This window comes from Camponotus floridanus, unplaced genomic scaffold (assembly GCF_003227725.1).
Source record: "Camponotus floridanus strain SB8 unplaced genomic scaffold, Cflo_v7.5 scaffold20, whole genome shotgun sequence".
Classification (NCBI taxonomy): Eukaryota; Metazoa; Arthropoda; class Insecta; order Hymenoptera; family Formicidae; genus Camponotus; species Camponotus floridanus.
Genome location: NW_020229326.1, coordinates 1,060,630 through 1,086,646, shown reverse-complemented (window position 1 = coordinate 1,086,646; position 26,017 = coordinate 1,060,630). Strand labels below are relative to the sequence as shown.

Below are 26,017 nucleotides of genomic sequence, written 5' to 3'. Positions count from 1 at the left end.
ACTATACATCGTCAGTCTTACGAAGTTGTTCATACCTTTCAAACGTTCGTTCCTATTCCAAATAGAAAAACGGTTTAATACGATGAATCAGGACAACACTTCCGATGCAGTAGCGAATCAGATAAAGTATCATTGATTGTCAACAAATCGAAAGAATCAACATGGGAATTTTTATTAAATGAGTTGACATATTTACCTACACGATAAAAACGATTTTAATAATATCTTATAAAAATTCTTCATTAAACCCGTGGAGCTACGCTCAAAAAGGTGATTATCATAGTTTTAAGTTGCACATAGATATACAAGTAATATTTGCTTTATTTTCGCAACTTTAAAAATTAAATTAATTATTCACAGATTTTTTATTTTAAAATTTATTCAATATAAATTTAGAAACTGTATATATAGTTCACTAATTCATTTTAATAAATAAACTTTATCTTGTTTTGCTACAAAAATCTTGGTTGAAGAGCATATTTCAAGATAATATACAAATACTCATAAATTGCATGGTCGATATGTCATTGCACTGTACCCACTAACATCGATTTAAAGCATTATGATGCGAGTAAATAAATAAGAGAAACAAAGAAAAAAAAATGAGAAGACTAGGAAACATTGCAAATTAAAGGGATAAAATAAATGTATGATAATCGATAATCAGTTTCTTAGTCACGTTCTTATATCGAGGTTAGCGCTGATTAAAGAGAGATAAGAATTATCCATTGAAAAGTTTCCCTTCGGCAGAATATTCGAGATTATTTTAACTGAATGATTTATTCGATTAATAAAAAGCATGTATTTTAATTCGATAAATTCATTCCCTTGTTATCAAATACAATTAATTACTGAATTAATAAATAATAAACAATATGTAACACACAATATCTAAATATGAACAATATATATAAATAAACAACGTTTTTATAATATAAATTATTTAGCTGTACATAATTACATATTGACACGCATTTCCACGAAAAAAATATTTCAATTTTCATTTACTCTTGACCTTGTTGTTCACTTTAATAATGCCAGCGTATGTCATTTATATAATGAAATCGCTTTACTTGATGAGTTTATCGCGTAAGGTGTGCGCCTATAATGTATCAACCATTCTTTTCTAATAGCAGTAACTATTTATTTATTTTTATATGAATTTTTTAGACAATATAATTTTTACATTTAATTAATTTAGAAAAAATGCAATAATAAATTGATTTTCGAAAAACAAAAAAAAAAGAGAGGTCATTGAAAGGCTTCATTTCGTCAGATAAATAACTAATAACTTTCTAGTTACACCTATCTCGGGTCTAATTTACCATAACAACTATGACACACGGTTATTGACACAGCCAAGGAGAGAAACACGCAGCGTGCATTGTTTATTCTACTTTATAAGTCGATCGAACGCAACGCTATATCCGCATAAAAGAATGAAATTCTGTCGGAAGAAATTACTCTGAGCTGCAAACATGAATTCTTGATCGATCCTAATTTCTTATTTATTCTAGACGTAACTCCCACATAAGGAATTTTCTTTCGCGGGAATCGTCCCGGGGAACCGGCCGGTGTTTGTGGCGTCGCGACGCCAAACGTCGGCTTCATTCGACGCGCGACGCTTTCTCGTGTCGCACGTGCGTCGCGAAGCCCCTTTCTGTGTGCGTGTGTGTGTGTGTGCCATATTCGTAGGTGTGTATTGCTTGATTCACGGACTGATTAATCGATATACAAAATGATGGTAGAGGCAGAGCGAGTCAGAGCCAATCAGGTACTATTCTTTCATCCTTCAAGATTTATACGCACACTTTTCCGCTCCACTTTTTAATCTTCATTCGCTCAGGAATGAGAGATGTGTCTCCATTTTTTACATGTAAATGTCAGAAAGTTTCAACATTGTTGAGAATCTAATACGTCGAACTTCTCTTTTGTCTCAATTGCTCACATTCTGTTTCAATCAAACATAACGATTTTTTGGTTGGAGAAAGCTGGCTTTTTTTATTGCTCGCTTAAAATAGTGATAGTAGATTTTGTATAAAATTATATATATATATATATATATATATATATATATATATATATAATTGTACATACATATATATAATTGTACATACATATATATAATTGTAAAATCTCGCATTAAGACTGCTTTCGTAACGTTTGCAATTTAAATCTGAATAATGACATATTGACAACTTTTCTCTACTTATGTATCCGTTTAAATTTAAAAAGTAAATGCAGATAGTTCAAGGAGGCAATCTTGTCATATGTAAAATTATTTTCTTATGTAAATATCTGACATTCATATCGTTGAAAGTTACGTATGAAATCTACAAAGTGTGAAACACATTATTTATCTATATATTTTATTAATATAAAATTTGTAATTGTAATACGTTTTCGATAATATAATAAAAATATAAATATGCATAATGTATTAATATGTATGTGTGTGTATGATGCAACTAGAATAATACAGAAAATGTTAAGAGAAATGAAAATTTTTACTTATAATGTATTTATCAGAATACGTATTCATCTTTATGGAGTAACAATTTTTTATAAAGATATATATTAAGATAATTATTAAAGTAAAGTATTTAATTAAAGGATATTCAATAATAGATAATAAATGTACGCGTCTGTGCATAAATCACATAAATCATGTTATTACATATATTTGCATTCTCTTGAATTCCACACACGTAATAGAGAAGCAGGGAATTCACCGATCGTAAGAGGAAAAATCAGAGTGTTCCATTACTTACATTCGCATCGTTTAAGTAAATAGCAAAACATTAATGAGATAGAGATGTAATACCAATTAAAATCTACATAATCGTCATTAGTCAGCACAAATGATTAAATGGTCATTTAATATATAAAGTCCTGTAATAGACTGTGGCGTCTTTTTATCACTACTGCAACATAATTCTTGAAACCACATCATAATGTGGCTAATATGTTTATCGTGAAATGTAATTCGCATAATTAAATTTCAATAATCGAGAAACCTGATTGAAAATTTTTTGAAACTACATATATTAATATCTTCTAACCGCAATATCGGAATATCTCTCTATGTGAGCTTCCGACAAATATTAAGTTTCGCGTGTCATGAATATCGTTATTACATTCTGAGCCGACAATCATCCGTAACATTATGGATATGCGATCGAAAATACCATTTGAAAATGCCGTCAGAACATGCGAATCAATAACAAAGAGGAACCGGTAATTGTCTGTAAAATCTACCTATGGATGCATATTGAAGAAATTCTTATGTAATTTTCATTATCAATAGCGAATGCAATCACGCGTTCCGTAAACAGAATAAATTGTCTCGAAGAAAAATTGCTTATATTTTTACAAATTGTGATTACACATTACGATTAACATATATTCGGTTTAAAAATTTTGATATCGTTTTCATTGCAGAGGCTCAAATGAATTCTTCGGCCATAAAAAATTGGTTGCAGCGGGGCGAACTTGAAAAAGTGGAAAATATCGTATTGGAGGGTCGAGGCACGCGTTTATTAGGTGAACATTCACCGGATCTTAAAACTCGTGTCTTCCTGAAGGGACTCCCGAACTATTTGGTAAGCAAATTACAGAGGCTATAAAAAATTCTGCCTGTCTAAGAAATCATTTTCAATTTGACAAGGTTTTCTTTTAACCGAACCTCCTCTTTTAACGAATATCACCGATAAAAATTAATGCTTAACATTTATGTTTCGATTTATTCTAGACGAAGATCTATCAAATACACGATACCGTCGCACGCGGCTCGTTAGCTGAAACGCAGAAGATCATATCCGAAGAGCCAAAGAAGAAACTGGCGATTGCCAAGGATTCTTGCGGCACGCCCTTGATACACAAAGCAGTCTATCACGATCAACCCGACATCGTTGCCTGGCTCGTAGAAAATTATCCTATTACGCCGCAGCAGAGAGATAGAGTACGTCTCTTTCTTTTAAAATCGCTATTTGTTGAAGAATATACATATTGCGAGAAATTTAATCGTCACACCCTAGGGACGAACAATTGCGAAGTTGATGTCGAAGTACCTTCGACATTTACTTCGAGGTATTAAATGATGGAAAACTATTTTACGTAGCGATACGATTAGTTGACCTTTCTCAGTTTGCTCTTTATTTAAAAAATAATGTCTTTCTAATTATTTTTTTTACATAGATCTTAATGAGCATGAGTTTCGATCGACTATCCTTTATAATTCACGACACCTCGCGAGGCCCATTTTCGCGACGGAATTGTGCCACAAAGTAAACGTTTGTCGATTTTCTCGAAAAGAAAGCCCCTGAATAATCGACTAGTTTCCTTCTAGTTTGCTTTTAGCGTTTATTATGACCCCGCATCGCGTGACACGGGTAATAACGAAGTGTAAACCACCTGTTCTTCCCTCGCAATCCTCAGTCTTATGCTGGAAAATATACCCGGGACAAAAAGCGCGATTCTAAGCCTGCATATTAACCCCAATACTTTTGCTCTTTGTACTCATCACATAAATATTGCATAATTTAAATTCAATTATAATTAAACAGTCATATCCTATGCATATTTTTTACTATATACTAGGAAGGAAAAACAGCTTTACACTATTGCTGCGCGTGTAAAGATCCCGATTCGATCTGGGATCTTCTTATAGAAGGTGGATGCGACGCTAGCATTTGCGACAAGAAAGGAAACCCAGCCGCTTATTACTTGAAACATCCCACGGAGATTGAATTGCCCGAAGTGGAAGTAATGTCACGACGAAGAAAAAGTAGCGGAAGGGATTGTGAGTATAAATATCCGCTTTTTAAAAGATAATAATATGAGAAACCTGTCAGCACATTATTTGTAAAAAAAATTTATTAATAATTATATTTTTTTCCGTGATCTGTATGATATGCATCATCTTTTCTCTTTTCTGAAAAAGAAACGGAGTGTACTTTTTTCAAAGTAGCTTGTATTGTTTGGTTTTTATATTGCACATCCATTTATGTTTTTTATATTAAACATTGTGTAGATATAATTAGTATTAAAAAATGTCTAAATATTACATATCTTGCTCTGACTTGCAAGTGAGTCATTAAAACAATTTCGAGAAAATATCAGATAATCTTAAGACGAAGTACTATACATGTAGCGATTTCGTCTGTTTCCTATATTCACGAGTATATTCTTCGCCTTAGATACCTCACGTATTCATTTCTAATGACCGCGAAAAATCGATAGTATATAAATTCGTAAGGCAAGGCTAACTGCGACGTTCGATACGACGACACGATCGAAACGGGGATTACCGCGTGCGCGTCCATCCAGTAAATTACATAGCGCACTTAAACGTGAAAGAGGAAAGTGTATCATGTCGCAAACAAAAATATGCGAAATATTTTATATACTCGTTCGTAATGGCTCTTTTAAATATTAATAATTGGGACACTTGTTCTAAGAAATAAAATAAATTATAATAAATTGCAAAAAGAAGAGATAGTTACGTGAAAAGAAATGAGAACTTTTTCTTCTTCGCGCACGTAAATAGGTCGAGAATCGACTCATCGTCAATGAGTAAGAAAGGCCGATTTTAAAAAATGATAAGAACTCGTCCTCATTCTTCGACATGCTAGCTTAAAGCTTGTAGCAAAATCAATTTCCAATAAACATTCCAATAGTCTATTCCTCGTATATTTTATTCGATTACAGAAAGAAGAAATTTACTAAATTGTTCGCGCTATTGAATAGATTATTTAATCATCAGTTAATGTTTTACTCGTATATAATATATAATTTAATAAACATTATATTATCCTTCTTTTTGTTTGTTTTAGAATAAACATCGTATTAAAATTACTTGCATTAAATAATGATACCTGAATAATGAATTTTTCCGAAGAATTAATCCGAAAAATGAATTTTTATTGTATTTTTGTACAGTTGCTCGTTAAATCTTTGACAAAATCTCGCGTGATCGTAGCATCTATGCGAACGCGATCGTGGCCATAATTTATTGGAAACATCGCTGCTACGTGGCAGGTAAAGAGTTGTAAACAATATTGGCCGCGTATCACAGGTTTTCTTTACCAAGTAACACAATGTCTATATGCCAATATCTATATACCTTGTAGACAATTCGCAACTCGATATCAGTAATATGACACATAGACCTCACTCCTTCGCTTTGTCTTTTAGAAAATTTATCAATTTGGATTGCGCACGCTATCCGTGCGTGTATTCTAGACGATATAAAATATTAAGTAAAACATGTGCATGTGACACTATTATTGAAGACGTACACATCGAACATATGAATTGAATGCGGTGAAATTTATTTTTAACGATGAGAATCCTTGACACAGCTGTTCAGATTCTACATTTACAATGCAGTATTTAATAAATTTTTTCGCACTTATAAATTATGTAAAATATTTTTAATATGTATAAGAGAGATATCTATATTCAGATTTTGTTAAAAAATTCTCTGAAAATTTCTTAATTCAAGTAGTTTTATTTATAATTTTAGATAAAAAAATATTTTAAAGATTTGATGAATTTTCTAAAATGAGATTTTTTATTATATGCATTTTTTAATGCTTTTTATTCATACAAATGTAAAGCTATTTAATTTAAAGTTTCTGGATTTGCAAACTGAATAAAAACTGAATAACTTTCGTAAACTAAATATTTTTTACTTGCATAACATTTTTATCTTTTTACCACTAAAAATTATAATAAAGAATATATATATATATATATATATATATATATATATATACATATTTCATATATTCAATATATTTTAAATACATATAATGTAATAATTCACATTGATTTATCAGTTGATTGTCGATTGCTTACAATTTAAGAGCAAAATTATCAAAGAGAGAATTTTTTAAGATATTTTCTAAATAATCCTAATAAATTTCCATAAAAATTCTCTGATTTTTCTTGGTACAATAAAATTCTTATATGAAGTCATAGATATCATAAATATTTTGAGATTTTCATGTTATATTTATAATAAATAAATCTGTTGAGAATGTTGAGTCTTTAAAAAGATTTTTATATTCCTATATATTTTGACGGAATTTCTTTGTTATAAAAATATATATAGCGCTCTCTAACAAAATTGTGCTAACATTTATTGAACTATAGACTTCTCATGTCGAGTATTTTAAATATTTAATATCTTTAATAACAGCGATTCAAGGATTCGTGCTTATAAGTACATACTTAGTGAGTGTGTCAATGTTTAAATGATAATCGTAAAAAAACGATTGAATCACATTCTATATACTATTATGTTTTGCAACAATTATACGATAAACAAAAACCAATTTACGATTTATTTGTGAAATTATTCCCAAAAATTGTCAAAAAAGAGCAATAAATCAATTATATGCAATTGTCTAATATTTTATTATTTTATAATATTTAATTATTTCATTATCTCTCTTTCGAAAGATATTTTTAATAGTATCAGTTTTATTAACATAACAAAAATAAATTTTGTCACGTATAAATTTTTTAACACGAAAAAAATTATGTTTTAAAATATTGTTTGAATATTCGTTCGACGTATAACGTTTTTCGTGCTCCAGGTCTGGATTTCAAGCCTTCCAATATCAGGATATGGATACACAATAGAGACATCGGAAAATTGCAGCAAATGCTATGGGAGGGACATGGATCCAAACTTCGATGCGAAACCAGCAACAATCCTCGGATAAGAAAATTTCTAGAGGCCACACCCTTTATCATGGTATATTATCAGAATTAGTATGACAAAAAATTATTTCTCGCTTGTATACTTAGTTATTTATAAAACTATAAAGATATCAATATATACCTGTTATCTGATTCAAGAATTATCGAATAAAATTTCTGCAACTTCCTTATAGGGCACAATAAAAGATATCCATACAACAGTCGTTAACAATGATTTGGAAGGTTTTAAGCAAAAATTGGAAGAACCTGTTTCACCTATTGTTTTGTGCGGCAAGGATAGCAACGGTTTAAATGTCCTACATAAGGTATAAATCTGAAGACAACTGCTCGATAAATCTTTTTTTAACTTATTAAAAAGCAAAAGTGATTCAAATCGTTCTTGTTTTTTTTTCGAAAGGCCGCTGGTTTGGGATACACGGATATTGCGCGTGAAATTCTCGAGAGAAATCGTGAAACGGTAGCCGCTCAGGATAACGAGGGAAAAACAGCATTGCATTATGCAGCTGCACTTAAAGACGATGGCGCCATGTACGATCTTCTGACCGAACATGGAGCTGACGAGAGTAAATTAGATAACGTGAGTGATTATCTACAAATAAAAAAAAAATAATCGTCAACAAAATCAAATCTTGATATAATTATATTTTATCCATTTTGTTATAAATCAGAGACAAAAGGCGCCTGCATTCTACAAAAATCGCCCTTCAGACGTAGACTTGTCAAATTTATCGGTGATACCAGATGCACCTCGAGTCTCTGCTACTTATCCGAAAAGTTGGGATTGGAAAATCCTGGAGTTAGGACGGGCCGCTATGCGGGGAATGAAAAAGGTAGTTAGCAGTAATGACGTTGACAGTGCTTTCGGTAGCGCTGAATCCACAACGAAGGATGGCTCGAGTGAGGAGGTATATTTGCTATTAATTTTTTTTAATTACACAATTTTTTTTAATCGCACAATATTCTGCTTGTTTAAGCTTGCTGACAATATCGATTTTTTGTATGATATATGTTTCTATTGATTAGTAATTACTTAGTGCACTCGCGTAGCCGGACATAGAAATCCCGGTCAAAATGTAGCATTGCATCCGGAATGAGTAGAATGGTAGAGATTTTTTTTCTTGGTTAGAAGGGGGGAGTCCCAATTCGCAATTTCAGATCTACGATATGAAGGATTATATGGGAGATTTGGTGGAACAGATTAAGAGAGCCGATGACGAGCAGCAGGAGGAGGAGGTCGAGGCCGAGACTCCGAATGGAGACGAGGAAGAAGCGCAGAATGAAAATGAGGCGAATGAAGAAGAGGAAGCTGCGAATGAGGATGAGGAAGCCGCGAATGAGGATGAGGAAGCCGCGAATGAGGATGAGGAAGCCGCGAATGAGGATGAGGAAGCCGCGAATGAGGATGAGGAAGAAGCGAACGAAGAAGAGCAACAGAATACGGAAGAGGAAACAAAAGACGAAGAGAAGGCATCTTCGGACGATGACGTAGTAATCGGACCTGTCGCGGAATCAAAAAACGAGGAGGACGGGCCTGAGGCCGCCGTTAATGAGGACGGGATCGACGAGGAATCCCCGAAGATCGAAGAAATCGCCGTCAGCGAAGAAACCATGGTTGAGCATGAAGATAGAAACGAACCCAGCACCGGCGATTCCGGCGTCGATGAAGAGCAGGTATTGTCTTAATCGTTTTGTCATAATCACCGCACTGTTCCTTGTATAATACAAAGAAGAAGCCGGGATTTCTCCATCTATGTCCGCTTGAAATTGTTATGTATTAACTCTGTATACAAGTAATACATTTTTTGAACTGCACATAATAATAATATACATATCCTTTAAATTAAAAAAAAATATACTTCTTAATAAACTGGGAAAAACATATTTAACAGTTCTTTAGATAGAAATCAATTCGGCTCGTTATCAAACAGACCTTTTTTTTCTTCTTTATGGATATTCGATATGCATACATAACGTACGCGTAGGCGCGGCACGAGACAGACAATCGATTTGCATGTAAAATTCCCACATGCGATTAATATCTCCTATTGATCCACCAGCCTACGAACTTAGTCGCGCGCATGATTGTGTACCTAAATATGACAGCAGGTCATTGTTGGTGAACACGAGGAGGCTGCCGAGGTAGAGCTAAATGAGGGTAGCATGGCCCACGATTTGGAAGTGGACAACCTGATGGGGGACGGTAACATGGAACAATTGGCGGCTTTGGTTCTTAACGGCGAAGGCCGACGATTGGTTGGACGGCAGTCCGGAAATCCGGAACTCCAGGCATTCATTGACAACGTGCCAGCTTACATGGTACGTTATCCTTATAGATTAAGAAAAAATATGTATAATGTATAACATATGTCATTCCTTAATATTAGGGAAAAATTCATGCCGTACACATGGCAGCGCGAGAGGGAAATCTTCGTGATTTGCAAAGCGCGCTGGATCGGCGCAAATTCGCGGTGGCGCGAAACGAATCGTCACCTCACGGTGCAACGCCATTGCACGCTGCAGTTGTATTTGGCAATACTGCTGTCATCAGGTACCTGACATATTTTTATATACAATATATTTAATTCATATATTTAACATATTTTTTCTATTCACGCCACGTTTCTCCATTCTCTCGTTTTCTTACGACACTTTGAAGAATTAATTTCATCAGTTCAATAAAACAAAGCGAGAATTTAAGTCCTTATATATAATATACCGACCATTTAATTATTACCAACCAATCGCCAATCGTCAATGTCAGTTCACTATTCATCCCGACTCATGCCATGATAGTTTCTTATTATGAATGATAAGCTATAAACCTTGCAGTCTCTCAATCCACGTCACATTAGATTGAATATTTTATACCTGATTCAGATACCTGGCGGGAAGGTTTCCAGAAACCGCCAATGCAATCGATCTCGACGGACGTACTCCGTTGCATTACGCCGCGACGCTTGCGGATAACGGCCATTACTACAATCTCTTGCTTCATCTGGGCGCCAATCCTTTAATAGAAGACAACGTGAGTTCTTATTATTAGTTCTTATTAGACGATTTTCATTATTATTTCGCATGATTTTCGTTAAGTAAGTAAATTTTTCAACAAGAGAAAAATTTCGAATCTTATAGTTAAGATAGCAAATTAATTTTTCTGTGAGAAAAAATTTCTAATTTTAACGAAAAAATAGTTATTTTTATCCTAATGAGGAATTATACTAAAATTATTTAATAATAATTTTAATATTAAAAAAATTATGTTAAAATTATTTAATAATAATTTTAATATTAAAGAGAATTATAAATACATATTATATTTTAATAAATAATAGTGAATTATTAGATTTTAATAAATACTCACAAATCTATTATTGCAAGCGAAATAAAACATTATTTTTTTATCGTGTAGTTCGGACATAAAGCGGATTATTACAAGCAAAATCAAAGCGACCTATCGCACAAACAACTTCTTCGCGATTTCGGGGCCAGCGAAAGGCTCGCCGACGAAATGTTGACGGATAAAGGTATTTGTTTAATCGAGGTATTTTAATAGTGAGTACTAATTGGTAACAGTTGTAAAAATAGTCGCGCGCGGCAAACTATCCGGGCACTTCTCCTCGCGACGTCATCCTTCGTGTATTGTGATTGAGAATCGTTCCGATTTAAGTCGGAATCTTTGTAAAAATCTCTGACAACGTCGCACTTATTGTTAGCACAAGAGTACGTTATGTGTCGCGATTTCGTGAAGTATCCATTGATTGTCTCTCCTCCGCACACGAAACTTTAATTCTCGATTATCTTAATAATGTCCAGTTTCGTTCATGATAGATATACTTATACTTTTTTTTAGATAAGCGCAATCAAAACGTCTCTCAAATATCGCGTAAGAATCAAATCGAAATACTTGAGCGCACAAGTGTTTCTTCTTTTACTGACTTTCTGATTTTGTGGAATGATTTTATTTGCTTCGATTATTTTTATAATCGCACGTAATCAATTCGACACTTAACATTTCAGCGAGTTGATCGAGCTAATACTATCAATTCATTAATCGAGCTAATACTATCATTCATTAATTATCCATTATTTTTTTATTGATTAATATTTTTTATATTTAAGTTCTATATATACATATAATTAATGTATTTATTGGTAAAAAGTTTTATGATTTTTTATGATAAAACATCGATTATAAGTCAGTTTTAAATTGCATCGCATATTAATCTCATAAAGTTCTCGAGATTAAAAAATATTTATTCTTCACAAAACTAAATATTTTTCAGTAGATACACGCAAAGGATTACTACATTATTTATAAGATATATAATAGGATAGATCAAGAAATAAAGGATATTACATCTTTTATTTATCACTCATGCACAAATTGAACTTATTGTGTTAAAACAAAAGCTAATGATTACTTTTTAATATAATTTTCGAAAGTGCCGGATTTTTTTATCGAAAGGAAAAAAACTTGTATCAAGGTGAAGCAAGTGCATTAATATTCTCGAAAATTACATTGAAAAATAGTTATTAGCTTCTATTTTAACACAATAAGTCCAATTTATGCATAAGTTATAAATAAAAATCACAATAAAAGCAGGGAACTTCCCTTATTTTTTGGGCCATCCTAAAACAGCAAAGCAGTTTTATAGCTCTGAGTCAGTTTTATACCCGTCTTTAAGCGGAATATTTCATCTAAAATTCGACTTTTCGATAATCATCATTAATCATTGAACCGTGAAATTTGCTTACTCGCTCTTTCGCGTCAATCCACATCCTCAACGTCGCGATCCGGCTGTTCTTTCAATTACCACTGCTGCCGATTCGGTCGAGATCTACAGTTCCCGGAGGTGATATCTACTCAGCCCGACGTGACGTGAGCGAGCCCGAGATCCTGACTACCCTAGAGCGATGTTTCCGATTGTTGGCGGGCAACCGGCGATCGTCGATACCGAAGACGTCGTCGACACCATCGAACGCCGGTACACTAGTCGCTCGTTGCTTGAAACGGCCCGTATTCGATTTGATCAAGCACCGTGTGACTCGCATGGACCACAATCTCTTTGACGTGATCTGGCCCGCCCTGAAAAGGTACGGTACCGTCACGGGCAATGACAGTAAGACCAACAGCGCCCGCTCCAATCTCAGCAATGCTGCGGATGAGGATGCAGGTTACGGTGTTGTGGCACCCGACTTCGAGAGTTACGTCGTCTTCACGGAGTTCTTCGATCCCTTCATCCGGGAGTTGCACTGCGTCACCGCGAGCGGCGATCTACTCGATCATCCGTCACCGCGTTTCTTCAACACCGAGGACGAGGGAAGCGTGGAGATCCTGCCAGATGAATCGATCGTCACTGCTATTACACAGTACGATCTAGATCCAACTTGTAAATTCATCCAAGCCGGTATTTTAGAGTGCACCCGAAATCTGGCCGACTACAGTTTGCCATTGACATTAACAGTCAATCAACTGGAAGAGGTTGAGAGGGAGATCACTAATCAGCTGATGAGCCCGGAGATCACCGATCTGATGGCGGAAGGCAGCAGCGAGGACGAGGCCGGCACATATTTCACACTCAACGAGATTCTTGATCAGCCTAGTCGAATACGAACACAGTTGGCGGCAGCTGGTTTGCTGTTACCAATTACGGAGTACGAGCTGAACGACGACCGGCGTCTTCATGGCAAGCATTGGCCCTACGGACGTGGCGTGTATGTCACCACAGCTGGCGATCTCGCCGCGTGGGTGAATGTTCAGGATCATCTGAGGATCGTCTGTCGCACCAGTGAGAACCGACCAGGCCTGGTAGGCCGCGCTTATGTCAGAGTGGCTAAGCTGATGATGATATTCGACCAGAGACTAAACTTCAAGCGAGATCAGAAGCTTGGTTTCCTGACTGCGCGTCCGCACGCTCTCGGCAATACTCTTAGGTTCTGCCTGATCGTCCGGCTCCCAGAACTCTCGAAGACGTCCGACAATCTGCGGCACTTATGCGTGGTGCGCGGTCTATGTGTACGCGACACCATAAAGAGAGATATGGTGAGGATGAGCAATCAACAGTCGCTGGCGATCACTGAGCTGCAGACCCTTCAAGACTTCTCCAGAGCGGTGCATAATATCATCACGTTGGAAAAAGAATTGTCGATGAACAACTCGATGAAGATCGCCAATCTCATCACTGGCATATTCCGCAAGCGAGCAAACGCGTCGAGGAATGTCAAAACAAATCGACAATAGAGAAATCAATAACGATTACGAGAGACAATAAAACATTAGATTTTAAATTCTTGAAGACGATCCGGAATTACATTATTCTTTTTTCCATATTTCGCAAACGAAGACAAACTGAAAAAAAAAAGAAAATAAAATGAGAATTATCAGCAATGACAATTACGCATTTTCTATGTGTATGTAAAATGCGGAATGTATTTTAAATGATTCAGATTAAAAAATCATCAATCTATCCTGGGAAATTTTATATCCTGGGAAGAACTCTGTTTGCATATTTGCAGATATTTAAAACAAGCAAAATAACCAATCATCATTTATCGAAGATTTTTATTTTACGCGCACAACCTGATTCTTATATTTAAACAGTAATTTCTCTTGTCGATTGTCTTCAAGAAACTGTCCTTTCTTTTCTCTTAAGTCTTTTTATAAATAGCATTTACGCTTATTCATGGAAATTTCCTGTGATAATTAGCCAACATTTGACAGTCAATTACTCTTCATAGACTGAAATTTTTAAATAATTTAGGCTATAATGAGCGAGAGGGAGAGAGAGAAAGAGAAAGAGAGAAATGCATTGGAAAGATATGTGAACATTATTTTGTTTTCTCTCGTGCAAACTCAGCGTCTCTCTTATGAATTACGCTAAATCATATTCGTAGTCGCTCTATTAATCGGATTAACTGGCGACGAGAATACAGGATTGCTGATTAGGTTAGTAGACAATCAGCATTATTGGTATATACACGACATCATTGTCGCACAAAATCTCACAATTGTGCATTGTTTTTGTTTAAAAATTCGGCAAATTATTTAAAATTATATTTGTAATATGATATCTATATTTTTATAAATAACGATTTTACATGAATTTTTTTCGAGGTAAAATATAACAAAATAAAATACAACATACAAATAAAAAATGTTATCTATGAACACACATATACATATACATATACACATACAAAGGATTCCCATATATTTTAAGAAATCGTAAGCATATTTTACAATTATTAAGAGTTATCAGAATTTATTAAGAATTAGAAACTATATTTTATTTTATTTTTTATATTTATAAATATGTTTTTTATTATATAAATATATTTATGTATTCTAAGCATGTACGTGCTATTTTCATGTAAAATCGAAAACATTGGAATTTTTCGATGCGATACTGATGGCACAACAAGCTTCAAAAATATTGAAGTTTTTTCAAAAGCTTTTCTTATATGTAATGCACGAGTCGATGTTTACACAAAACAAAAATGATGAAGCACATGTCTTTCCAATGTTACTATTCGTTTTAAAATAAAACTCGTTTATCCGTCTTTTATCCCTTACTTATTGCATTTTATTGTAGGTTCTCAATGTGAACTTGTTAATTCAAAAAATGAATCAAGAGGCGTCTAAGTGTCATTATATTTTATATATATATATATGTAAATAAAGCTATATATTTTTGTAAATAATATATTCTCTACTGTATAATATTATAATATAATATTAATAAAAGAATATTTATAAATATTTATAAAATATTTATAAAATACAAAAACTTAATTCAACGGTAAAAAAAGATTTTTAACGATTTACATTCATAAGAATTGACATTTAAACGTCTGTTGCGTGACAATCGTAATTATTTATCATGTTACATAGATAATCACATAAATAATGCACTTTTTTCAGACAATCAATCGTGTTTGTTGTTCAATTATGTCTGTCTCTGCTTGTTTATTTTAAATTTTGAACTTGTATAATAAGCAAAGCTAAATTGCGTGTTCTGTCACGTGTTGTTGAGTGATTATGCACAAGCGTTTCTTGAGACACTTTTTGCAAGACTGAAAAGCATTATTGCACACAAATAATTCTTAGATCATAGAAGATGTTTAAAATAGAAAAGAATACATACATATACATATATATATATGTATGTATGTAAGAAACTTTACTTAAAATTTTATTAAAATTTAATTGAAATTTTCAAAAAAATTAAAATTTAAATAAAATAAAATAAAGTAAAATTTGATTAAAATTTACAAAAATCTCGTGTTGTCTACACAAAGTAGCAATAATTATTTTCAGTTAATAGTTTGCGGTTGTTAACATTGAAAATAATGTGCATGCTATAAATTTACATAATAAAATTATTTTGTGAACATTTTTATTATTAACTGAAATGTTTAATTCTTAAGATAAAATTATGCGCAATAATGCTTTCATTATTAATCCACAATAATTTAAAGGATTTATTTTGCAGATGATAATGAAGCCGAAATTCCGATATTTCGGACAGAAGAAGGACGTTATCTAGCATCATGTAAGTATGGCAAATTGTGTTGTATTTATCATATTATTATAGAATTCGTTGTAACGAAATCAATTATTCTCCAGCATTGGGTGATCCATTAATTAAAGGATTAACGGAAGTTGCTAACGCGCGCCCAAAAGACCCGGTCACATATCTTGCGACTTACTTGTACAACTTTGCTAGCAAGAACAAAACCAACGAACAGGTATATGTCTGATTGAAACAATAGACAAATTGAATACTAAAATACTAAAATATAGCTCTAGAGAAGAGTTTTATTTATTATTTTTTATTATTCTGACTTTAGGAATCCGATGTTCTCATTATACCTGATCGTGAAGAAGAAAATTTGGAAAATATTGAGAATGAAAATTTTGATGAAGACGCCGGTTATCCCCGAAGTCCAGCTTCAGACATACCCGAGTCCACGTTCAGCAATCCTAACAGAGTACGTGAATAAAAATATACATTTTAACATGAATATTTCTTAGACAAAAACTTACGATTTAATTTTTGCTGAGTTCTTGCAACAAGTACAATTACTTCGCATAAGAAATAAAAGTGAAAACAATATTTTTCAGGATGAACATGGACAAAGCATGATTCATTTCGCAGCGATTCGTTCCTATTCAAAGGACGGTCTATATCACCTACTACTGGAAACGCAAGTTAACATTGGTTTTAGAGACGAACTATATCGGACAGCTAGAGATATTGCTGAACAGGCAAACATTCGAGAGAACGTTGAAGAGATTGATCACTACGTTGTTTATCTAGCGGCGAGAGGTAAAAAAAATTCAAAATGTACTAACGATAAGCTATCTTCAAGTAGAAAATAATAGGAGAATCACAAACTATATTTGATACGCAGGTGAAACTGAAAAATTGGTTGAACTTTTACTGGAGGGCTACGATCATATTTTGGATGCAGAGGATGAAGAAGTAAACATTATCGACGTTGCTGCACAAAGAGAACACGAAGCTACGGTGCAGTTTTTACAATCGATTCCTAATTACGTGGTAAGTTAGCGCGAATAAATCTATAAGATGAACTATTATTTGCTTTTTTTTTAATTACGGCTTAACTGTAATATCTCATGTGTTTGACAGAACCAACGTGAGGAGGTACATGCTGCAATTCGAGCCAACGATGTGGATCGTGTGAAAGAGCTTTTGAACAAAAATAACGGAGGTGGAAAATTGTTGGCTGTCGGAAAGAATTCGTTCGGTCGATGTGCACTCCATATCGCTGTACTTTGGGAAAATGAAGAGATCGTTAAATTTATCGCAAGAACGTATCCGGAAACATTACGTATTGGCGATAATGTATGAATCGTTTAAAAGGATGTATATGAATTAGGATGATAAAATAAAATTAGTTTAATTCCGTGAGTTATGATAAAAAAAAAGTTAAGAAAATGAATCATTTAATCATAAGATATAGATTATTTAAAAGTGATTAACGAAATACTTTAAGATTAAAAAAAAGAAAAAATCCACTGCACTTTAGTAACGCATAAAAAAATATCTTTTTTTTTTCAGTTGGAAAGAACAGCTCTTCATTACGCAATGGGAGTACCATCCGTGGAAGTCTTGAGTAATATATTAATTACGGCTGGCGCGAAACGCACCGTCAAAGATTTGGTAAGTCATTTTTACCGAACATGCTTTCCACACACATACACAAAAGATACAGAGCTAATTTTTTTTAACTTTTAGAAATCTCGACAACCTTCGTATTACTTCATGAATAAATCTGATATCGAACGACTTCAAGAAGAAGAAAAATCTATGATCATGTAAATCGTACGATGCTGAATACCTGCACAGATTTCGCAATTATACGATTACACTTTAATACATTCACGCATTCCATTGTGAATATTGAATGTTGAGAAACTAGAGCCGATGAGAGACAAATTCGCAAAAAAATCCGAAATCTCTCTTTATGTTGCGTATATTTTTATCTATAACAATATTATTATGTCGATTGTTTTTGATGGATTATAAAATAAGTATACAAATGTGTCAAAGAATCTTAAAGCTCTTTATGTTCTTTTAGGATAGATATTTAATGTTTTATTTTTGTATATAGTATACTAGACAAGAGAAATATTTTACGAAAATATTTTGTCATTCAATTAACTCTTATCGGCTCTGAGAAAAGTTTGTATTTTCGCATGTTATATTGTATCATTGAAAGTATATCGAATCATAAATTATGTCAAATGTTGAGACAGTTTAGTGCCTTATAAATAAATGTAATGAGACTGCAATGTATGTAACATCATTATTTCATTGAATTACAGCAGAATATAATGTATTGACATGTACATCGTAGAAAAAAATATAAATAAATAATAACCTTAGTGGAAATTTTACAAATTCAGAATTTAAAAACAATATCTAATGCTTTTGAAAGGAAAATCCAGGATTGTTGGCCATTCTGCTATTTATTATAGTTTAATTCAATGCTTAATAATCTTAAATTAAATTGTGCTTGTTCGACATACCTAAGATAAATTGAGATCAAAAAAAAATTTAACGTTCCGATATGAAATTCCTAGCGTTGGTCTCAGTGGCATTATTTTGCCGCGTGATCATAAGGTACTCCTCGGTGATTTCTTCGGGTTGAATCTTATTAAAATACGTCTCCCGATCCTTGTATACATAATACGTATCATCAAAGTTAAAATGCAATCCCAACGCTATATTTAATGCAGAAGTGTCGTACGCGTGACAGCCAGAGTATCGATACTGCGGCTTTTTATTGAATCTACAACCCGCCGATTGTGCACCTACAAAAATTCAGTTAAGAAATTTAACATTCAGAGAATCAATTAAAAAATTGATAATCTGAGAAATATAGAAATTATAGAATTATTATAAATGCATAAATAAAAAATATTTACCAATAGGGGAAATACAATCTCTCGTCAATGCACACTGGACCCAAGGCAGCATTACACTTTCCCTAATGTCTTTAAAATTACTAATTACTAAGTATGATGCTCTAATCAATGGGAGAAAGAAAAAACTCTCAGCAGAAGCATGAAAGTATTCATACATCTTTGGATGCGTTAGGGAACTAATGGCATGCCTTGTAGGCCAAGTTAAGATTCCAGATTTTGGACAAAGATATTTTGAAATGTCTGAAGAATTCAGACGCACATTTGAGTCCATATAGATTATACTACCTAGCGTATTTAAAGCTGTCTGTGATACAAAAACATGATTTAATCAATATGACTTTTTTGATAAACTATAAGGGTGTTATAGAGGTTATTACTCACTTGAATAACTAAAGGTCTATAAACATGCAGTGTGTCATCTTCGACATGAGCAGGAAATGGGCTTAGATCAAAGTGAATCACATTACATCTCGTAGAGTTACAAGCAAGTCTAATACTTTGTAAGGATTCTTCATTCAAACCAACACTATAAATCACAATACTATTATTTGGCAAAAAATGGCTGATGTTTCTAACAAAGCCATGAATATATTGCTCGTTTCCAGGCCTTACGAGTGACACAACAGTCACATTCTGAGGCTTGAGACTGATTGGTGTAGTGCTTGTCTGACCATCCAGACCAAGCAACGCAAGATACTTGGAATCTGTCACCAGACGTTTTTCTTCAACGTCTTTCAAATTTTCCTTAAAAATGATATCTTGTAATTAATACGATGAAAATAGATAAATGGTTTCTCTGTCAAACAATATATTTACCTGGAAGTTCCGCAATTGTTTGTGAGTCTCCGTCACTAGAGTCTGAATGGAAGGTCGTTGATTGCTGAAAGCAATGAAAACGATGCTGCTTCCTGCTATGCAGATCAGCAACAGTAGCAGGCCTTTGATACGCATCGCTCATCGTTTAACGAGATTTGTGGGCAATCGGAGACAATAATACCGATTACGTTATGTCAAGAACGTCCTCTTTTAGGTTAGACTTTTCTCGCACCGTCATAATATGTCACGTTGCAAGACTGTGAAAACTCATATCTGATGCATTAACTAATGCGTTCTATCAGCTTAATGTTTACAGAAGTAAAGATTAGATCAATGCGCTTGATAATTACTTTCCGTGACTTTGGCAAACGTTCTTTCCCTCAGAGAGAAGAATGAAAAATGATGAAAGCAGAGAGAAGACTGAGAGATGTCATGGCTCGTTTTCAGCTGATCCCTGGAAGCAATGCTCCCTCTGTGGACATTAAAAACATGAACATGAACTACAAAGCCAAGTCTACGAATGTTCTCAGAGGGTAACATATATGTCTCTCTGATAATATAAATAATATAAATAAAAATATAAATAATTTAATTAATAATAATTTATTATAAAAAGACATTAGTATGTTCTCTCTTTTCACACTATTATTTATTTATTTATTTATCTTCTTTTTCTTTTCAACATCATTTATTTATTTATTTATTTAGCTCGCTATAAGTCAATCTTTTAAAATGCAAAACTAAATATTATAGAATTTGACTTCGGAAAGGCGCGGTAAAAGAATCGAATAAATTCAAATAATTAGCTCCGTGATAAATTGTTTAATAAATAATCAATTTTAATCAATAAATTAAAATACTTCCATTACTTAATATTTCATGTTAATGTATATTTTATAACTCATACAGCACAGATAGATCCTGAGTATGTACTCAGTATATCGCAAACGTAGATAAACGTAGATTGTATATATGGAACATTCCATCGGTGGATGGAATCATAATGTATACAGGGTATTCGTCAATTTTCGACCTTAACAAAATAAAGAAGTAGACTGGCTCAAATTAAGAAGGAATGACCTGTATTGTTTTGGGATTGTCGCAATAATTAACGAAATAATAAAGAAGATCGGCCAATCTGCGTAAGTAGCGCGCGGATGGTGGTTTGCGATATATCGCAATACCGCGCCGAAAAATGACCCGTCCTTTTAGTGGCGAGAAAATGATGCGCTATCATTTCCACACCACCTTGCGGTAGATAGCATGGTGCGCATTTTTTATAGTGGTTTCCCCCATAGGTCTATTCCACTCTCAATTTGAAAATTATTCAAAATGCCATTACTATACGCTGAATATATCGTAAATGTAAAAAATTAATGGTGACAGTACCTTTACAAAAATTGATCCGTGATTGAAAATCCCTCGATAAAATGTATTGCACACGTTGATAATGATAAGATGATAAAATGCTTCAAGAATCCTTTCTTCATCTCGTACACGAAGGCGCACTGCTGGATCGGTTATCCCGATATTATGCACGATACCCAGTTTCACATAATTATTGCACAACACGTAAAATTGTACGGCCACTTGGTTTTCGTGCACGCCCGAGAAATAATTTCATGTAAATTGCGGCCGCACGATATGTATTTTCTCCCGCTAGTTCGTATGCCACAATCATATTTGTATATTCCTGCAAAGTACACTTCATTTTCTCTGTTAATTTACTACGCAAACACAAGATTTTTATTAAAACATATTAGCTCTCACACGCTGTTACCAGACTGCATACGTCAGCAGCACGCAATTACAGCTGAGCGGACATGTGTTTATATATATAAATATTTGACGAATTAATCGAACGAATGCATTCCGATTTATCTTTTCGTTTGGTATATATAAATATTTAATTCACTATTCGACTGATTCCATTTCGACTCGCATTTTATTCGATATATATAAATATTTAATTAATTAATCGAACGATTGCATTCCGATTCATCTTTTCGTTCGATATATATAAGTATTTAATCAATTAATCGAACGATTACATTCTGGTTCATTTTTTCGTTCAGTATATATAAATATTTGACGAATTAATCGAACGATTGCATTCGGCTTGCCATTTTACTCGCCGCGTTACAGTGAATATCGCGCGAGAGAGGCAGGCAACATGCGTGGCGTCGTGCACGATTTCGACTGTCCGCGCGCAGACGAAAAACGGCCAATTTATATCTCGACTTCCGGACGCAATAGCGACTTCGTTCTTTTTGCATAAAATTCAACACCATTTCGCGGCTCTACCGTTTAAATTTCGTCCCGATCGCCCGAGGAGCGGCTGACTTATAGTGAATATCCGAAATCTACTTTTTGGACTCACAGTTAAGTGTAATATTTATATATATCGAATAAAAAAGCGAGTCGGAACGAAATCAATCGAATAGTGAATTAAATATTTATATATACCAAACGAAAAGATGAATCGAAATGCATTCGTTCGATTAATATTTATATATATAATATTTAGATATATAAATATTTAACGAATAAATATTAGTAAAGTAAAGACATTTCTTAAATATCAATATATTTAAAGTATGATCTTAGATTTTATTTTTTAAAATATATATTATGTTTTATCTTGAATATACACACATATATCGTTGATTCATATCGTTGTTATACACTTTTTTTTGCAAGTTGCGCATTTGCCGCGAATTTGGAGAAGACATTATAGTAGACTTTGTATACATACAAGTGTGAAAAGTGAGGGAAAGACTGAGGGAAAGATTTCCGAAAGGTTACTCATTCATGTTTACGCTTAAACACCGACTGGATCTCCAATTCTACGCACTTATTGGAGATAGTATTAAGTGTGAAAAATATAAATTTCAAACGACGAGAGCGAATAACAATATGTCTAGTTCATCTGATCGAGAATATCATACTGTTACCAGAGATGGTATATTCGCAAGTACGCCAATCGATGATGTACCCGCAAGAAATTATACTATATCTTTATCTCAAATCGGCACGGCTTCTTCCTTAAGCGGAGACAGGATCGAAGACGGATTACAGTCGCAGAGAGCAAGTAAGGATTTATTACGTAGGCGTAATTATATTTTTATAAATTCTTCTCATTATGAACAAATTCTATTTTTCCATAAAAAATTAACGAAATCTTTAATTGATTGAACTTTTTAATATTACTGTTATAATGACAAATTATATAGTCAGAAATATGATTTATATCTTTGTTGAAATTAGAAAAAATGTAATATATAATTAAAATAATAATGTAATATAAATAAAAATGAAAAAAATAAAAATGTAATATATAAAGTTAGTTCATAAAAATATAAAATTCGCGAATCATATTAAAGTAAAAATTATATTAGGAAATATTTATAAGTCGCATAACTAACTTAATTTTAATGTGACAGGGAAAAGAATAAAAAAAAGAAAGAAAAATAAGGGAATACCAAACAAAAGAAGGCCTATTCAATTAAATGACACTGAACAAATAACGACTACCGAATGGAGTACTCAATCGGAAGAGGAAGTTTCAAGAGAAGACATCCTGGAGGAAGAGGACGATGCTTGTATAAATTTATTTGATGATCCGTGTACGCCGGAGAAAATTCGGGATGCACCAATCATGTGTCAATCTCCTTTGCGCTACTCATCGATTTTACGTTCGAGTAGAAGATTTCTCTATGACATCGAACAACATGATAAATTGCTACCGGCAAATATATCATCCAAAATACCAGAGGATCCAGAGGAAATGAACAAAAATGAAATAAAACTCAGTATATATTTTGAATAAAGTATAAGATTTCTTAGAATATAATTGAATATAATTGAATAGAATATAATTGAATATAATAACTGAGATTTTTTAATAATCATATTCAATAAGTATTTTTTCTCAAATTTTAATTTGATGTTTTCTCGATAACGCCTCTTATTCAATATTCTTATTTTAATTTTTTCGTTGCTCAGATTATTTGTTTTACTTTTATGTGATATGTTTTACGAACGTATTTTACTTATAATCAATTAATAATTAGGTTAAATGTAATTATATCTTTCTTTTGTGATAACATTTTTTGCAAATTTATTCATTGAGATATATTACAATTTTAGATCGTCTGAACAACGCGAAAACATATAAAAGTCCTAAGGAAAAACAATCGCAAAATTTATTAGGAATTTATTGGAATGCTACATATTCTCCACCTTGCTTCTCAATGAGTGATTTGCTTTGGCAGGAGTTTGTCAACAAAAATCACAAAGAAATGCCTGAATATTTAGCATCGTGCTCCGCACAAGTAATATACAAACAGTCGGATTTTCTGCACAAACATCCTGATATTCCTCCAAAGTTTGAAAGCCCTCCACATTTACCAGGATCGGTTTGCATTCGAGGATACTCGACCAGAGAAACAAAAAAATGGATAACAAATGTAACATATTATCCGAAAGAAGAAACTAAAGTACGTCAAACGAAGACTCGCAAGAGAAATAAGAAAAAACAGAAAAAAAGAACAGTAACGTTGAAATCTATGAATACACTAAATGAAACAACAACCGTCTACGACGTAGATGATGAGATGGATGTCGAATTCGAAACTGGCGGTCGAGATGGTAAACGAATGTCCTTTTCTGAATTTTGTCAGAAACGCAAACTCGACAATGTTAGAGATAGTTTTTGAAAAATTGTCTTCTGTATCTTGTTATTCGTAAACATAGTGAGAATATTTTCATATATATAATGAAATAAAACACGCAAACGCATCGTTTACATGTAGCCTCGCTACATTTATATATTTGGTATTTATTTAGAATGTATATTTAAATTTTTTTTGTATAAATCTATAATTAAACATTATTAGTATTTCCCAATTATGTTAAAGATTTATTTGATAAATCTAATAAAACTTTTTTCCATGCATATTTTTATGCATGTCAGATGCAATCAAATTTTGTTGATATGCCAATATATTCATAATATAAAGATACATTTAATTATATACTTTGACATGTAATAATTCACTTCTTCGTACCAGTTTATAAAAAATATATTATTACATAATTACTATGTGATATATTACTAATTATTATTTATTGTAATTAATTATTTTTGTATATATTTCTACATGTAATATTAATATTAATTGAGCAATATTATTTAAGATGATCACACAAAATCCTTTTGATTCTGTATTTAAATGAATATAATTTACGATACAAAATATGTAAACAACAAATTATATGACTGCGAAAGAAGTATAAGTATAAAGAAGTTATATTATCCTTTGATTTTGGTTTAATACATTTTTCTTTTAAGCACACAGTCAACATCATAAAATTGTATTGATTTTAATTTCCTTGCAATATTAACATACATATATATTCTAATTATCTTCTAGTTATCTTTCAAATCTCAAAATCTTCTAAAATATTCTATAAAATCTTTTTTGAGGACCACTTCGCTAATGTGTGTATATATACAGAAAATTTCTAATATTTTTATTTTTAAAATGAAAGTTTATTTTTGCTAATTATATATTACATTATCTTCACATAGGTAAGAAATTAATCTTTATGAAAATGATGAAAATGAACGATTTAAAAATATTAATGCATTTTAAAATATTGATTGAATTAATATTTTAAAAATATATTGTAAAAGAAAAAGATATTTTATATAAAATATATTTGTTACATATTTAATCACTTTTTAGCACACGAAAAGTACTAATTAAAACAAAATTCTTATCTAAAATTATAATTTATTATAAAATTAATATTTAGCATTACAATAAATTATTTGTTATATTTGTATTATTTTAAATACTTTATTCTACATAAAAACTTTTTTTCTGACTGTTGCGAAAATATTTAAATTAAAACATTAATAAGTATATATTGATAAACTTACAAAATTTATAATTTATTTAGCTGGAGCGAACTTATTCTCTTTCTCTTTTTTTATTATTTCTGTATTTT

At 32.5% G+C, this 26,017-nt stretch overlaps 3 protein-coding genes across 5 annotated transcripts; 2 read left to right on the top strand and 1 right to left on the bottom strand.

Moving 5' to 3' along the window:
* Positions 1–1,237: 1,237 nt before the first annotated feature.
* LOC105255266 lies at positions 1,238–18,607 on the top strand. Of its 3 annotated transcripts, none has more exons than XM_025408256.1 (22): positions 1,238–1,774; positions 3,442–3,602; positions 3,752–3,961; positions 4,600–4,801; positions 7,605–7,765; positions 7,905–8,036; positions 8,129–8,308; positions 8,400–8,636; positions 8,887–9,402; positions 9,835–10,047; positions 10,116–10,279; positions 10,609–10,756; positions 11,141–11,255; positions 12,576–13,916; positions 16,224–16,283; positions 16,358–16,479; positions 16,582–16,722; positions 16,856–17,060; positions 17,146–17,294; positions 17,385–17,600; positions 17,817–17,918; positions 17,994–18,607. In XM_025408256.1, the coding sequence occupies exons 2-22, from the start codon at positions 3,450–3,452 to the stop codon at positions 18,075–18,077; spliced, it is 4,851 nt and encodes a 1,616-aa protein (XP_025264041.1). In that variant the 5' UTR covers positions 1,238–1,774; positions 3,442–3,449; the 3' UTR covers positions 18,078–18,607. The 3 variants fall into 3 exon arrangements, with proteins under 3 accessions (XP_025264041.1, XP_025264040.1, XP_019884266.2); XM_025408255.1 differs by lacking the exon at positions 12,576–13,916 and adding an exon at positions 11,582–11,614 and having other exon boundaries at positions 1,244–1,774; positions 8,929–9,402; XM_020028707.2 differs by lacking the exon at positions 12,576–13,916 and having other exon boundaries at positions 1,244–1,774.
* A 47-nt stretch (positions 18,608–18,654) lies between these two features.
* On the bottom strand, positions 18,655–20,422 carry LOC105255242. Its single transcript, XM_011264411.3, has 4 exons — positions 20,003–20,422; positions 19,568–19,930; positions 19,187–19,490; positions 18,655–19,072 (listed from the first exon to the last, which is right to left on the bottom strand). The coding sequence occupies exons 1-4, from the start codon at positions 20,135–20,137 to the stop codon at positions 18,816–18,818; spliced, it is 1,059 nt and encodes a 352-aa protein (XP_011262713.1). The 5' UTR covers positions 20,138–20,422; the 3' UTR covers positions 18,655–18,815.
* A 2,328-nt stretch (positions 20,423–22,750) lies between these two features.
* LOC105255234 lies at positions 22,751–24,812 on the top strand. Its single transcript, XM_011264399.3, has 3 exons — positions 22,751–23,093; positions 23,446–23,814; positions 24,152–24,812. Exons 1-3 carry the CDS (start codon positions 22,814–22,816, stop codon positions 24,718–24,720), a joined length of 1,218 nt encoding a protein of 405 aa, XP_011262701.1. The 5' UTR covers positions 22,751–22,813; the 3' UTR covers positions 24,721–24,812.
* The last annotated feature ends 1,205 nt before the right edge of the window (positions 24,813–26,017 follow it).

Excerpts from the sequence above, each read along its gene's own strand:
- LOC105255266 (XM_025408256.1), top strand. The coding sequence starts at position 3,450 with ATGAATTCTTCGGCCATAAAAAATTGGTTGCAGCGGGGCGAACTTGAA. Across the intron at positions 3,603-3,751 it reads AGGGACTCCCGAACTATTTG|ACGAAGATCTATCAAATACA; the intron begins GTAAGCAAATTA and ends GATTTATTCTAG. Across the intron at positions 7,766-7,904 it reads AGGCCACACCCTTTATCATG|GGCACAATAAAAGATATCCA; the intron begins GTATATTATCAG and ends ACTTCCTTATAG.
- LOC105255242 (XM_011264411.3), bottom strand. The coding sequence starts at position 20,137 with ATGCGTATCAAAGGCCTGCTACTGTTGCTGATCTGCATAGCAGGAAGC. Across the intron at positions 19,931-20,002 it reads AACAATTGCGGAACTTCCAG|GAAAATTTGAAAGACGTTGA; the intron begins GTAAATATATTG and ends ATCATTTTTAAG. Across the intron at positions 19,073-19,186 it reads AGATTGTATTTCCCCTATTG|GTGCACAATCGGCGGGTTGT; the intron begins GTAAATATTTTT and ends GAATTTTTGTAG.
- LOC105255234 (XM_011264399.3), top strand. The coding sequence starts at position 22,814 with ATGTTTACGCTTAAACACCGACTGGATCTCCAATTCTACGCACTTATT. Across the intron at positions 23,094-23,445 it reads ATTACAGTCGCAGAGAGCAA|GGAAAAGAATAAAAAAAAGA; the intron begins GTAAGGATTTAT and ends TTAATGTGACAG. Across the intron at positions 23,815-24,151 it reads CAAAAATGAAATAAAACTCA|ATCGTCTGAACAACGCGAAA; the intron begins GTATATATTTTG and ends TTACAATTTTAG.